The sequence below is a fragment of the Zosterops lateralis genome, assembly GCF_965231275.1.
Source record: "Zosterops lateralis genome assembly, chromosome: Z".
Lineage (NCBI taxonomy): Eukaryota > Metazoa > Chordata > Aves > Passeriformes > Zosteropidae > Zosterops > Zosterops lateralis.
The window spans coordinates 48,183,078-48,199,037 of NC_139800.1; the positions used below are offsets into that span (position 1 = coordinate 48,183,078).

General features: G+C 45.3%; 1 protein-coding gene and 1 long non-coding RNA gene across 2 annotated transcripts; one reads left to right on the forward strand and one right to left on the reverse strand.

Moving 5' to 3' along the window:
* Positions 1 to 2,640: 2,640 nt before the first annotated feature.
* On the reverse strand, positions 2,641 to 9,710 carry XPA (XPA, DNA damage recognition and repair factor). The gene is made up of 6 exons (XM_083883232.1): positions 9,492 to 9,710; positions 8,971 to 9,096; positions 6,782 to 6,887; positions 4,987 to 5,152; positions 4,221 to 4,338; positions 2,641 to 2,880 (listed from the first exon to the last, which is right to left on the reverse strand). The coding sequence occupies exons 1-6, from the start codon at positions 9,661 to 9,663 to the stop codon at positions 2,732 to 2,734; spliced, it is 837 nt and encodes a 278-aa protein (XP_083739358.1). The 5' UTR covers positions 9,664 to 9,710; the 3' UTR covers positions 2,641 to 2,731.
* Positions 9,711 to 11,204: 1,494 nt separating this feature from the next.
* Positions 11,205 to 15,276, forward strand: LOC310922592. Its single transcript, XR_014592449.1, has 3 exons — positions 11,205 to 11,303; positions 12,816 to 13,001; positions 14,616 to 15,276. It is a non-coding gene; the product is annotated as an uncharacterized lncRNA (long non-coding RNA).
* Positions 15,277 to 15,960: the final 684 nt, after the last annotated feature.

Here is a 15,960-nt window from a genome sequence, read left to right on the forward strand (position 1 = left end):
CCTCCTTTCAGTTCTTCTTGGGGCATCACACTGGCAAACCCCATCATCCCAGACCTCCCTGGTTATCCAGGACTGATGATAAATGATGCAGAGCAGCTTAGTGAGTTCTTCCACCAGCTCCCTCAGTGCCCTTAGGTGAATCCCATCTAGTCCCATGGACTTGGGTCTAATGCCTCAGCAGGTCACTAGCTACTTCCTCCTGTATTGCAGGAGCTCAGTGCTGCTCCCTGTCCCTGTGTACCAGCTCAGCATCTGGTTGCCCCAAGGATAACTGGTCTTTCTGTTAAAGACTGAGGCAAAGAACCCAAGTATCTCAACCTTTTCCTCAGCTCAATGGCAATGTCACCCCATGTGTCCAATAACCGATGGAGATTCTCCTTGGCTCTCCTTTTGTTTTTAAAGTATTTATAAAAACACTTTATATATTTCACAGTGGTGGTCAGATTGAGCTCCAGCTGAGCTTCCATCTTTATGATTTTCTCTCTACATGACCTACCATCATCCTTGTACTTTCCTTGAGTTGTCTGTCCCTTCTGTCAAAGGTCATGACCTCTTTTCCCTGAGTTACAGCAGAAGCATCCTGTTCAGCCAGGATGAACAGGAAGACCAGGCTGGTCTTCTTCCACAATGGCTCACCATTCAGCACATAGGGACAATCTGCCCATCTGCCTTTCAAGATTTCTTCTTTAAAGTGTGGCTAGTCTTCATGGGACCCCTTTGTTAAGGATTATTTCTCAAGGGACTCTGGACCACTGTCCTGAACAGGCCAAGGTCCACCCTCCAGAAACCCAAGGCAGAGGTTTTGTTGACCCCATGCCTTACTTACCAAGTGTAGAAAACTGTATCATTTCATGGTCACTGTGTCCAAGACAGCCTCCAACAACATGTCCCACCATCCCTTCTCTGTTCATGAACAGATCTACCAGGCCACTGCCCCTGGTATGTTCATGTTGTAGTTAGGAATGGTGTTCCCCAATTCAGCATTTCTACTGAAACACTCCAAACCATGCACAACTTGCTCACTCCTCCCAGCAGGAATGAGAATTAGAGGCACAAAATGTAAAGATCCAGGGTTGAGATACGAACAATTTACTGGAAACAGCAATGAGGTAAGAAACACACAGTATCAATATAATATTAATATAAATATTGTGTGCAAGAAAGATGATCAATTCACACACAAATGCCCACCTCTTGAAACCCAGTGTTACCCTGACTGGAAAGGACCCCCTTGTGCCCACCCAGCCCTGTGTTTGCTGTGAGGTGGTACAGCAAAACAGGGTCTGGGTCATGCCCCTCCTGACTACTGCAAAAAATAACTGTCCTGGCCAGAACCAGGACAGCTTGCTTGCCAGCTATCCTTTGTCTTCCACACACTCCAGGAACCTCCTAGACTGCAACCTCTCCCCTGCTGATGTTTTCAGCAGACATCCCACAAACTAAAATCTCCCACAAGAACAAGGGCTAGTGATAGTGAAACACCAGCCAGGTTCTTACAGGACATTGCATCTGCCCCTTTATCCTGTCTGGGTGGTCTGTAACAGACTTCCCATGGGATGTCTGCCTTGCTGGCCTTTCCTCAATCCTTACCCACAGGCACCCAACCTTATCACCACTGCCCTTGAGTTCTGCACAGTCAAAACTCTCCCCCAAAGTACAGAGCCACCCCACCACCTCTGCTTGCCCACCTGTCCCTTCTGAAGAGCTTATGACCATCACTGCAGCACTCCAGCCATGGGAGTCATCCCATCATGTTTCTGTGATGGCAAATATGTAGTCGTTTTCCTACTGATAATTTCAGTTCTGCACAGCCACAGTGGCCAAGGCTCACAAAGGAAGTCTCCAGAGACTTCTCAGAAATCTGCCATATTTACAATGGTGAATAAATGTAGAGCCACAATCCTAGAACATGTTCCTTCACTTCAGCAATTTCCACATGCATTCTCCAAAAGCTCTAAGGATGAGAAATTGAAATTTAGTATTTGAAGTAAATTGGTTCTACTGAAAGCAAACATCATTCAGGTGCAAATAAAGGAGCTCTGCCATGGAATGCTACTTCCCTCTTGCCCAAAGGACAGCTCTTGACCCTTGCCTTGGACTCAGCCTCAAAAGATGGGGGGAAAAAAAAAGAAGAAAACCAGCATGTAGGGAATATACCTAAGGACTCTCCTTAGGTAATGGCTGTGGGCTGCCATACGAAATATGGTAGAGACATGTCAGAACCTCCCAAGGAAGTAGGCAGGTTTCCTCTAAGAGGGAATTGTCCTTTATGGATTTGTGTATCCAAGCCAAAGGAGAACCTGCCTCAATATACGGTATCCCACCACCAGAAGGGCTGCTCTCTCAGCCTGTTGCCCTCTGCCTGCCCATGACCAGTAACTGAAAACCAGACAACAGTCAAGAGAAAATAGGGAGCCTTCCTCCTGATTGAAGCAGAAAAGCAGTAGGAAGGTCAACCTCATTTCATCAGTGCATCAATTACAATGATACAAAAGCTTATCTTTTGACCAAGAAGATAACAATTGTTGAATAGTTGCAAATGTGTGATATTATTTTCTATGCTAAGATCTAGCTTAAAAGCCAAAGCCTACTGTTCTTCACAGAGCTTCCTGCAACTGAAAAATATAACAATTCATAGAATTTGGCCAACAGCTTGTTCATAATAAGCTTTATTTGATTTTAATACAAAATACCATTAAAAATAAAGTAAAATTAAAAAAAGAAGTTAACACTACATCTTCTCATAAGTTAATTCATGGCCACATACAGTGCATGTCTTTCTATATGTATCTTCATCAATGTTTTCTTCTGGTCCGTATTCATGTTCATGGATACTAGCTTGTTTCTTCCACAAACTACTCCTCACAGCACGGCGGAGTTCTGGTAAGAAATACAAGAAAATTTTAAGATTTTAATAAATTTTAAATAATGTTCAATAAAACGCAAGCTAACCAGCTTCGTGAGGCCTACAGACGAAAGTATCCTTGCTTCCCATCTTCCACAAAGTCTGGGAAAGAATCTGCTCTTGCAAGAACAAGCTCTGACTTGCCTTGCAATCCTCACTCACCTTGTCTGCATACTTTAAAGGCCAAGAACTACACTGTCATGGGATCTCACAGGCAAAGGTTTTCTGTCTGGGCTAAGGACATGTTGACTGCTGCCTTTTTACACAAAGCCATTCAAAGGTATCCAAAAGGGTTAGGTGGAATGCAAAGGAAAAGTTTTTATAGAACACCTCATTTATTTTACATGACCAAGAAAGAGTCATTTTCATTCAGGTCACAGAAAGCCTCCCAAATGACTTGGCATTCTCTAAGCTTTATGCCCAATAATATGAGTTGCCTCTGCAGCATCCGCAGTGAAATCCGTGGGTTCTCTAGAGCGCACAAGCTGGCAGCAGGACCCAAGATATTATCCGGATGTTGCAAGCGGGTGGCAAGAATACTGAACAGCAAAATGTGGTCACAATTTTGAGCCAAGCCATTCAGGCAGCAAACTCTGTCACATTAAGGCCTGTACTTGCACTGTACTCTGGCATCTTGGCTACAGTCTGCTGCCAGTCCTTCTGTACACACAACATCAATGGCCCAGACAGGGGTTATTTGTGCACTCTCAAGTTCTGCCTCCTTCAGACAACACCGGTACAGCCAGCTTGAGCTTTCTGTCCTTTTCAATGTCACCCCAAAGCAAAGCATGGATGCTACAGGTGGTACAAAAGGTTCCACCCATCAAATACTCTTCTAAATACTAATTTATCAGGGAAAAATCTCAAAGGGTAATGTGCAGTAAAGACAGCAGCTAGGAATCCTGTGAATAACAGGAAAACTCATTTTCATTAGTCACTCCACCTAAAGGTTATCACAGAACTATAACCCACTGCCACAAATTCAAAAATATCAGGAACAATCCATGGCACATTCTGGGTCATACCCAAACCTCCGATGAACACTACAACGAACGACTGTAATTGATTTCTGTCACATCAAGTCCACAGGACAACAGGGGAATTCAAACTAGAAGGGATCTTAAGTCCTGTAGACCAACACTGCCCAAAATAGTCAGCTGTGAGGTCACACCACTGTTTCAGGCTCAACTCCCATCCTGAAAACATCCATTTTACCACACAGTATATTCTCAGTAATATAATCAGATAGAGACACAGGTTTAAAGAGAACTGTACTTCCCTTGAGGTACTGAAGTATGTAATTTTAACATTTTACCTTTAACTTTCTTGTCAAATTTCTTCTGTTTCATCTTCTCTCTGTTATCACGGCGTAGCTCCTTTGCTTCCTGCAATGCTTCCTCGCTACCCCAGACTTCAAGTGAACGCTCGATTACCTACAGGACGGACATAAATGCCTTTTTTTTTCCCCTGAAATGATAAAAGTAAACTATTCTAACTTACTAATTTCATTTTTCCCTACACATACATAAACCAACCAATCTTCCTCTGCCTCCCACCTGTCTCTGCTCTTGACTCACAAGACTACACTCTTTCCACAGGAAGCAACACTGGTTTTTAGTATCAGCTGGATGCAACTCAGGAAAACTTAAACCCAGCTCTAATTTTGCCCATGTTTTACTAAAACAATACGATTCCTATGAAGTACCAAACAAGAAATGACAAGAACCCTGGGAAATAACTTTCCTTTCCTGCTGTCTGCTGTCTCTGTGGGCAAAGCCTTGAACACAGCTACAAAGGGCCACACACAGCTGCAGCTGCCCCTTGCACTTCAGAGTAGAACTGATGGGCCATGTGCTTTTCGACTTGTAATTGTGCAACCCACTGAAGTTCTACTCAATGAACATCTTCAAAATGTTCTCAAAACCAGACATTTTCACATCTTGGACTGAAACCATTTAACTATAACAAGCTATACATAACACACTTAGCTTTAACAAAACCATTCAGGTTTTTTCCAGCAAGTGGCAACCAAAACTGTACAAAGGTAAAAAAAAGGTCTGAAACATGTTACATTTCTATACCTGTAGTTTTAAATAAAGTTTCATTTCACCCCATCGTGAATTATGAGGGTTTTTCTTCACAATGAATCTGAGCACTGGTTCCCTCTTGTCTAAGTCACAGTCCTTAAGAAGATACTCTTCTTTTGCTTCTGTCCTTGTTATAAGCTTATGTTTATCTTCAACGTCTCTGCAAGATGTAAAATAATGATGAGAAAGCTACACCCTAAAACCACTGGTTATTAACATCTAAATCCCGATCCCTTCTAACATTCCTGAAATACAGGTAGGCCTAATGCTCTCAGGCTTTTTATGCATGCAAATAACTTTGGATTCCAACAGCCTAGCTAAACTCCAGACTAGATTTACTGAAATTAAGTGTTTTAAATGTCCTCTGATTTCAGCAAACACAGGCTGAGAAGCCTGTTCTTCTAGAAAGGCTTTTCTTCTATTTTTCTAACAAGAGGGAATAACTGAAACTTAACATGAATATGAGTAATTTCAGGTATTCACCTAACCCAGATGCAATCCAAGAGGACAGAAGTACGAGCCTCACATGGTCAAGACACAAAGAATGTGTAATGTGAGACAGGTCAGATCACCTGAGAATATACACACTCCATATGCTTTTAGATCTCAGAAACTGATTAGCAACACAGACAGAGCACTTCTTTCTATAATGCAAGACAGTAGGCAGAGAAACCATAAAATAATGACTTTTAAGAGACTGTAGCCTTTACCAGATAGTAAATTAAAATCTCTGGGACCACAGCAGCATTTATGAGTTAACGGAAAAAATTACATTTACGCAATCCTGACTGAAGTACAACTTGAATTGCTTGAGCAAAACAATCTGCCAAACACTAAGCACTAACAACGGTCATCAAGAAAGTACTGCAGTAAATGTAGCTTTACTAGAATTCAAAGTTCACTGTTACAGTTAATGCACCAAGGACACTCCATTCATCAGCTACAAGAGTTTAGGCCCCAAGGTAGAGGACTCCAGAGGCTCAAAGTCCTGTCCTTAACGTCCCTTTCCTACCCACTGTAACTTCCGAGACAGAACTTTGCCTCCAACGTGACTGCGAATTGCCTGCACCACGTGCACGCCCTAACCACTCCCTGCAGTAAATGGGCAGCCTCCCAGAACAAACTCCCAACTGCCTTTTCTTTTCATTCACGCAATTCATTCTTACACACATGGGCGGCCGGCTGCTGCAGTTGGTTTCATTGCCCTGGTTATCTTGATGGCTTTTGGGGCATTTTTTTGTGTTAGAAGATAAGAGCTTGCTCTCCTCCCAAGGTCAAACTCCTGCTTACCTCACAGGCCAACCAGTAACCTCCCATGAGGGCTCTGCCCTCTGGCCGTTGTGCTGCCAGCATGCCCATGCTGACCAAAGTACCAACTTCACTCGAGTTAAAACACTGGGACAGCAAACACTCTCCTAATCCTTGCTCCAGGATATCTACTTCAGAGAGCAGATATTTGGGTTCCATCAGGTTTTCAAATGGCTCTCGATTGCAGCCAGGTATAAATTTTCACACGACAAACACATCAACTGCTCTCATAACATCCTATTTCCATCACGTTGTACGAAAATCCACTGATGTCCCCTATCCTAAGGCAGGCTTATGAGACAATCTGTGACTCAATTCCATAATGGAAAATGCAGAGGGTATCAGTCAACTTTATTTTTTCTTTAAGTTACTGAAATATGTCTCTCTGCTGCCAGTCTCTTTAAATGACTGTAACTCATGGAATTATAGCCAGCAATCTTTATCTAAAATAGTGTTTCTCTCTTCTGATTATGTGTAATACCTGCAATTATCACATGTTGCCCAATCAAAGTGCTGCATAAGGTAGGAGTCCATGAATTCTTTGCCACAGTCTCCACAGATGAGATAGTCAAATTCTAGTACGGGTGCTAATGGAAAGAAATATTTTTAAAGGGACTACAATGATAAAAACAAGCGTCTAGAATTGGTATTACAGGCAATTTTACTAGAATTCACATAAGCATGTTACAAACTACTTTCACTCTATCAAAGTTTTTCACAACAATACAGTACAAATTCAAACCCATTACCATACAATTCCATCTCTATTGGAATGTATTTTTGTTTAAAGTTCAGTGTTAAGTACTTAACTTTTAACATTTAAATGCACATTAACTTAGCCATGGTTAAAAAAAATTCCCCACATTTCTCCCACAAAGTGCTTGAAATCCTCTCCTGCCACTTCCTGTTCTGACCCTCCCAATATATGCCCTGATTTATAGAGGACACGTGGGCAGGGACACGAGGAAGCAGAGAAGGGTTCAGTTTGAAGAGGGTGGCCAGAGCAGGAAACTACAGGAGCTGCGCTGGAATCATAGTTTTCTCAGCTCTGCTCCAGTTTTTTTCCTAGCTCAGCCACACCTGCCTCTCCCTAAACAAGCTCAGTGGAAGCCTGGGGCAGTTGGCAAGGTTCTTGTCCGTTCCAGCTGGCAGAAACGGAGGTGGATGGCCAGAGAGCTGCTAGGAGTGGAATGGGGATGGAGCTCCACTACAATCCTCTCCCCAAGCCCTCTCAGCACTGCTCCAAGCCCAGACTCATCTCAGTGCCAGCCACTGCTTCTGGCCGCATCCTCAACGGGCGGATCACCTCCAGCGTCATCACCATCTGCTTTCATGTTCCATAGGACACCAAGAAACACCGATTCAGGGAAAAAAAGCTATAAGGAACATTCCTTGAACAGTAACATTGGAATTCTATCAGAAAATTAACATTTCTATACAGTTTTGAAATCTGAAAGCAAAGCAGTGCTGTGGAATTTTAGAAACACCTAAAGCAGAAGATTAACGGTAGACATGCAGCACCATACATTTTAATTGCGTTTGCATTTATAGCAGATTCGATCCAGCAAAGACGACATTTTATGTAAATTCAGTCCTACTAGCGACAGCCGGATGCTCAGTACTTCAGAGTCATTTCATACTCTTACATCACATTCCATCATTTAAGGCAGTGCTCCCGAACACGAAGACATTTTATTAAGACAATGACGTTATGAATTACACAGCAAAAAATACGCCCAGTGTAAAGGCATCCCAGATCTACTTTAATTTATTGTTAAACATTAGCCCATCAAAAGAAGTAGGGCTGCTAATTGTTTTCACTGTTAATGAAATCTGGTGCTGATTTCTAACAAAGAGATACACTGCACCAAGAGCCCCGCAGCTGATTCAAGCAGAACAAAGCAAGACAAAGACAATCCCAGAGAAGAAAGTCGATCTATTTTGGGACCCTTACTTCTCCATTTGCTTTTTTTGGTGGAGAGAATATTGGAAGGCAATGTGCTGAAAACCTCCACCGAACGATCAGTAACTTGGCGCCAGCACGTTTTATAACGATAAAAGCTGGCACTGCAGCAGCGCTCCGGTCTTGGCACAAACGACATAAATCCCAAAATTCCCACAACCGACGAAGCCGCGCAAATTTACCCTCGTGTCGATCTTAAAATTTAAATTCCGCGAAAGGAATAATGGAAATATCGTTTATGGAGGAGGAAAAAAAAATTAAAATGTGCTATACCCAAGGGCACTGGCTGTGTCCCACTTCTGCGGCTTAAAATTCTTCATTTTTAATTACCGCGCATTTGCTATAGCCGATTTAATGCTGAAAAGAATCGGACGCGCCACTAATCGAGCACATCCAGAAAAACGTGCTAAATAGGAAAAGGGGTGGCAATCAAAAAAAAAAAACGAAGAAAAAGGAAAAAAAAAAAAGAAAAAAAAAAGGAAAAAAAAAGAAAGAAAAATAGGGTAAGAAAGGAGAGTAAAAAAAGCCCGGGAAAAAAAAAAAAGGCGCCCATCCATCCCGCCCCGCTGGCGCGGCCGGAGCCGGCTCACTGTCGCCCCCGCGCCTTCCTGCCCTCCCCCGCCGGCCCCGCGCACGCGGCGCCGCCTCCTCCCGCCGCCTCCCCGCCAAACCCCCGCCGCTCCCTACAGGTTTTTTTTCTTAATTACCGGGTGGCTGCACGATCTTCTCGCCGGCGCCGCGCTCTTCATTCTCCTCGTTCTCCTCCTCCTCCAGGAAGAAACCCCCTCCCGTGTCCACGACCTTGGGGAGGGCCCGCGCCCGCCCGCCGCCGCCTGCGGGAGCACAAACGAGGCGGGCGCTGCGTTAAAGCGCCGCCGCCGACAGGGGGCGCGCGCGGCCGCCCCCACCGCGCCGCGCGCTAGGCGGGGGGCCGCGCGGAGAGCGCGCGCGTGCAAGAGCCCCCCCTCCCCCACACATGTGGGGGGAGGGGGGGGCCCCTCGCGCGCCGCGGCGAATTCTCTTCCCCCCCCCCCCCCCCCCCAACCTCCACGCCGTTCCAGCCGCCCTACCGCACCCTTCCCCTCCCCCCCCCCCTCCACCGCCGCCACCGCCTCACGCCCGGCGGCGCCCCTCTTTCCCCACATCTTTTCCCTCTCGAAACCTCCCCCCTAAAAAAGAGAAAAAAGGGCGCGGGGACTCGCCCGTTCCGCCGCCGCCGCCATCCGACCTGCGGCAGGGTAGGGCCGGGCCGCCAGCCGCGCCTGCCGCAGTGCCAGCGCCCGCTGCCGGTTCCGCTCGATCTTCGCCAGCGCCGCCGCCGAGAGGTGCGGCCGCTCGCCCGCCGCGGCCGAAAGCCCCTGCTCGTGGTCTTGCTCGTGGGCCGGGGCCGCGCCCGCCATGGCGGCGGCGGAGCGACGGAGCCCCGTGGTCCCCCCCGCTCCGGCAGCCGCTCTCGCCCTTCCCCTCGCCGATCCGCCGCCGCACTGCGCCTGCGCAGGGCGGGGGGCGGGGGTGGCCACAGAAGGGGCGAGGCCGCCCGCGCAGGCGCGTAGCCGCCGCCCCGCCCCTCCTCGCGAGCCGCCAGGGCGGGGGCCCCGCCCCGCCGCCGCCGCGCGGGGCGCGCCGGGAGGGCGCGCGAGGGGGGAGGGGAGGGGGGGGCGCGCGCGGCCAGGCGGCGGGGCGGGGCCCGGGGCCCGCGTGGCGCGAGGGGTGGGGGCGGGGGGGGGCGCGCGGGCCGGGGGGGGGCCGGTGTCGGGCCGGGGGGGGGCGGCCGTGCCGCCATCGGGACCGGACCGGGACCACGGGACCGGGGAGGGGACCGGCTGGGGGAGGGGAGCCCACGATGACCCTGCGCTTTCCGCACCGTCCCCCGCCTCGGGCCTGAGCGGCCCCGTGGAAAAAAAAAGCCATAAATCCCGCCCCGCCCGGCAGGAATTCCTCAGCAGCGTCACCCAGCAATGCCCCTTTTGTCCGCCCGGCCCGGCCCCGCCACAGCCCTGCGCGAGGCTGGTTCTCGGCCGGAAACGGCGCCGGCCACGTTTTCTGCCCTGAAAACTGCTGGAGCGGTCTCCCCGCTCCTGCCCCTGCTGTGCGCAGCCCGCCGTGGGGCCGGCCTCGCTCGGCACGGGCAGCGATCCCTTTCCTCACAAAATCCCCGTCCTGCCCTTACTGGTTTCGCGTGTTTAATGCGAGGCGGGCTAATGGAGGCTGCAGCCTCCCTTACAGACGAGGAACGCGCAAATGGCTTTGTCATGCAAATGTGGCTCTAAGCCACTTTCATATAAAGCCACTTAATGCCGAGCAGGCAGTGATCTCGGCCCGCCCGCCAGGCCGCGCCTGCCCTGTCCTTGACGGAACGGAAATGGAGGCACTGGCACAGAGGCGCGCTCCCGGCCTCCATGCTGGAACGGGATGACCTCAGCACGGGGAGAAGCCTTCCTTCCCTCCCCCCTGTACACCTCCCCACCCCCCGCACATCCCCCCTTCCCCAAAAAAAGAAAAGCTCGCTCTCTTCCGTGAAACTAAACTAGCTTCCTGCCAGCCCTTTCTTGCTGCTCGAATGCGTCCCTTGTGCCTCTCCGTTCAAATGCCCGCGGTAATTACCTGCATGGATTGTGTTTCTCCTGTGTCCTAAAACATTTTCTTTTTCGCTTGTCGTCCTCGCTTGGCATTAACTTTCGACAACAGCCAGCAGAGTGTGCTGTGAACGCTGAGAAAAGAACATCCTGCTTCTGGGAAATTTATATATATATCTCCATATATATATATATATATACACACGTATGTACAGAAATGCAGATGAAGACATTTTAAGTGGTTCTAATACTTGCATGAGTGGTAGGTAGCTCCTCCCATCAATTAAAATACTTCTCTTGTCGCAGATCACAGAACCTCTTCCTTAAAAATTAATAACCAAGTCATACTAAACCGTCTGCTTTCAGCGAGATTGCTTTCCAGTGTTTGTATAAAGTTGGAAAAGTGCCACAGTGGAGATGTCCAAATACGTTTCGCAGTCAGAGAGAAGGATCTAGAACACAAGGTATTTAATAGATGAAAATGCAAATCATACAGGAAGCAGTTTATACAATTATACAGTATGACCATACCTTTCTCCAACCTCATGACTCCCTTGTTTGGACTGACTTACAGACAGTGGAGTTGCAAACAGGTTAACTCTGTATAAATAAGTAAAATTAGAAAAAAGATTGAAAAAAAGTGTTTACTAGATGTCTTGGAAATTGAAATGTTTGCTTGAAAAGCAAACATACATATGCCTGGATTCCTTTTGCTATTCTGGTGTCTCTTCTTCCTTTTTTTGTAGGAGCAGACATTTAGGGAGGAGTGAACTGAGTTGTGCTTGTGGGGTAACAAATAGTTCTGTATCTTTCATAAACCGAAACTCCCTTAAAGCAAAGCCAAGTTTGAGACCCTGTGTAAGGGTTTTAAGGGCAAAAGGACGTTATTGTTATGCAACCAAACTGGAATTAGGATTTAAAGGAAATCAGAATACATGAACAAAAGCAAATTCAGAGGCAAGGCATTAAAATAAAATTTGCTGTGGGCTGCAACTACCTATGCAAGTGTTAAGTATTAAGTAAAACTGTTTTAGAAACATATACTAGAGAATTTTGGGTTTTTTTCTCTATCTCAGGGGCAGTCTGATAGGGCAATCAAAGCAGAATATTCTCCCCAGCTCTGCTTTTGACCAGAATGAATCAAATACAATGCTCCTAATTTTCATGGCCAAGAGAAGGTAATAAAATTAATAGTTGTATATTAGCAAGATGTTACAAACTGTCTCACATGCATTGCTCTGGTTGTGCAATAATATTTGTGCTTAATATTAAAAACATGTGGCTTAATGTATGTACATGAGAGAATAATTATAATGGTATCGGTGTTTTAATCAGCTTTTCAGGGTGGTGTATGCCAAGTAATATCAAGTAATACTAGGCTGCTGGTAGCCATGTATTAGAAGGTAGGCTGTCATTAATTGTCAAGCACAAATGTGCATTATTTCATACACACAAAGACCATCATCAGTGAGGAGTTGAGCACAAGGAGGCAGCTGAACAGTGCTTCACAATTCATCACTGCCATGGAGGAAACAGTGAGCAGCAAGACAAGAATGTTTGCTGACTATGCAAAACCTTTTAAAGTTAGCAGGGGGTGAGGGTCATCGGTAAAGAATTGTAAGTCATTAGGAAGTAAAAAAGTAGATTAAATACAGAGTAGATAAATGCAAGGTGATGTCATAATTAGCATTACATAAAAGGTAGGAATACCTGAATTAGTTGCTGCCACTCAGGACTTTAAATATGTATGCCCTGTATGAACACCATCTTTATGTTTGGAAAAAGCAAGCCACATTTCAAGAAAAGGGACAGAGAACAAAACCAGGAACATATTTATGGCGCTCCAGAAATCTGTGGTGAGTTTGCACCATGAGGACTGTTCCCTGTTGTATTTCCTGCTTCTTAGGAAAAAAATTGCTGGAACTAGAAAATAATAACAAGGATGCTTGGCTCTCTGATTTTGTGTCTCTTGAAAGGGACAATTGAGGCTTGGAGTTCTCACCGAAGAGGGAGGATGCATGAGGCCCGTCATACCCTAAGTAACTTTTAAAGGGTGGATGCCAGCTGACTTTCTGAGTACAAACCATCAGATTTGCAGTACCGGGAGCCCAAGTCTAAATAAACAAGAGGAGATGGTTCTTCGTTCAGTGCCTTTCTGAATGGTATGGTGAGTACAGGGTGTATTTCTCTAGGGTGCAGGGAAGATGGGCCAAGTATTTGGAAGAGGACTGTGTTGGGAGTTATTGAATGAACACCCCCTCACGCTCAGGAAATTCCCAGAGGTGAAAGCAGTTGGTAGCTGTGGGAGTGTTGCAGAGAAGATATCATATATTTGCCTTGCTTTTCCTCTTCCTTTGACGCTTGCCTGCGGCCTGTGGTGGAAACAGGATGTTAGGCTGAATGGGTTCTTCATCCGAGGCAGTATACCTCTTCCTCTGTATTCATGGAGGATCACACTGAAACATGTGGAGCCCCATAATAGCAATAAGCCTGTGCAATGGGGTCTTTCTAACCAAATTCACTGTTCATCTAGACCACGAGTTACTTATGGAGCAGCTGCTGGCCATATATTTCTATTTTGCCTCGTAATACACTTCTTTCTCTGTGTCCTCAAAATCTTAGTAGCAGTATGCATACAGCTGCATTGCAGTGGCATACCTACAACCAAACCATCCTTTTGTCCTTCCTCAGTAGAACATACTTGTTCCATGAGAAACAGACTTAACAGTCGTACTTTTTCTATGAGTTTGTGTTTTGAAGAAGCAGCTGTGGACAAAAATCTCTTTACTCCTCCCCCCACCCCTCCCCCCATCCCTCTCTCTTTGATGGTTCATGTGGTAGCATCAATTTTAGCCACATTCGAATTCAGTAGCCAGAAGCTGACTGGCCAATACACACAGGGTGTTGGGCTGCTGCCTCTGAGCATGACTAAGGCATTGGATTTTGTCCAATGATTTCAAATGCTTTTTCAATGGGAGAGAACAGTTCAATTGCATCCTTAGGAATGTAGGGCGAAAAATACCATGCCCTTTCTGATTTTGTTTCCATTGTGGGTTAGTTTGATGCACCCATTTCTTATGTTACTTTTACGAAATAAGTGGAGAAATAATGCTGGCTTCTTGGTGAAAAAGAAGTATGTGACTTATGAAAAACAAAGTGAACTTGTTAAAACCAAATAGTGCACCTGCTTGGATTTGTATGTTTTCTTTCTGAATTCACATATGCCATAGCTCATGGATCAGGAGTATACAGTGAATCATCCTGTTGGACAGAATGGGACATGCAGAGTAAGTTAGGTTTGTCAGCTCTCTGAGATTTTCTCCTTTGCTCACTACCTGTAGGAGAGGATTTTCATAGCAATGTGGCCTGTCTTCACGCTCCATTTATTGTACTCCAATTGATGTATGTAATCTTCGTTTAACAGATAGGTAATGGAGTAAACACATGAAGTGTTGAATGCCTAAGCAACACATCTGAAACAAACAGGTAGGAAAGAATCAAAGTACAAATGTTTAGAGACAAAAATTGATGTTATTCTCTGACATAAGATCTTAATGCAAGTTTGTTATGATTTTCTCTGTACAGGAGATGACAGAATTTGAAATTACAATGTAAATAGCTTTTATTTGCTAGCATTGTACAAGACTTTTCTATTTTATTCCTGAATAGGACTTTAATATGTTTGCCTTAATATCAATAGAAAACGTTCATTTCATATCTGTGGACAGGAAAGTATTGATGGCCACATGATGAAAAAATGCTGTTTACTGTTTCAGAGATTGCTAAAGCTGACTGCACACTTTTGCTATTGATTGATAATCCAGAAAGAGAAATCCTCTTCCAGTATTTTTCCAGAAAACGTCATCTTTCTCTTCCATGCTCATAAAGAGTGGGAAACCGTGGCAAAGCAGCAAACACATTCTGTAACTATGGTATGGCAGCCTTTGGCGATTTGGTATCTTCAATACAAAGGACAAAAAAACCTGTAGGAAAACTTGTATTTTTTTCTGAAATTAAGATACTAGAATATTTTTATTGCCCCACCAGAGGCTGGCAGAGGAGATTTTATAGAAATGTATTTGAAGGCCTGTCTGAGCTGTCATAAAGTTGAGCTATTCAGCTTTTGGGGCCTCTTTCCCAAGTGTGCAAGGAATAGTCACATATGATGTAAAAAGGATCTATATATTGATAGCTTTATTCTCCCTGCTAGTCTTTCTATATGGACACTTATTTAATCCATGCAAGAATCTTTCCTGTAGCAAGTTAGAAACATCAAGAAACTTTGCTGAATGTTTTAGTAACTTTTTGTTCTATTAAGAGCATCTTGGGCATTTCTAAGACAGAAAATAGGTACATCATCTGCTATAATAGTTTCCAAGACATGAGCTTTAATTGTATTGATGGTGAAAGGCTGAACATTCTGGAGAAAAGTTCAAAATCCAGGCCTTGCTGAAGTATTTAAGAAGATGGGGAATATAAGTATTTAAAAATAAATTCTTCATATTTCCACTTTATACTGTGCACTGTTTTATACCTTTTTTTTTTCCAAGCCATAATATAAAGATATTTTCTTACTATTGCTCCAAGTCAGTCTGACTTGTTCCTATGTACAGAGTACCTGGAATTGAAGACCATAGAACAGCTGACAAAGTCTGCTGTAGCAAGAAAATCATGTCCCAGTTACCAGGATTTAAGAAAGATGTGTCTCATCTGGGCCTTGCAAATCTCTGCAAAACATTTTGGTGTCGGTTTGATCAGATCTCTCTCTCCCGTTTTGTTTTCTCAATATTAGCTGCAAACATATGGTAAGTTCATATCTCAGTGCTGTCCATATGTGCCTCCGGGCCCCAGTCCTGCTCTTCAGGACAGACACCACCAAGAGCCATGATCATTTCAGTTCATTGAAGCATGAGAGGAGAAGGATAATATGGAACTGGTCTTAGAGTCTGTGCATTCTAGGTTCACACCAACCTACCTGTGAGAGAAATATGGAGCCAACATATGCCTTAAGCCCCCTAGTAATGCAGGACCAGTGGGAGGTGCTTCCAAGGGACTGTGCCATCAACAGAATTTGAATCTTGAACATAATGTGAATGTATCCTCTCAACATGATCAGAAAAT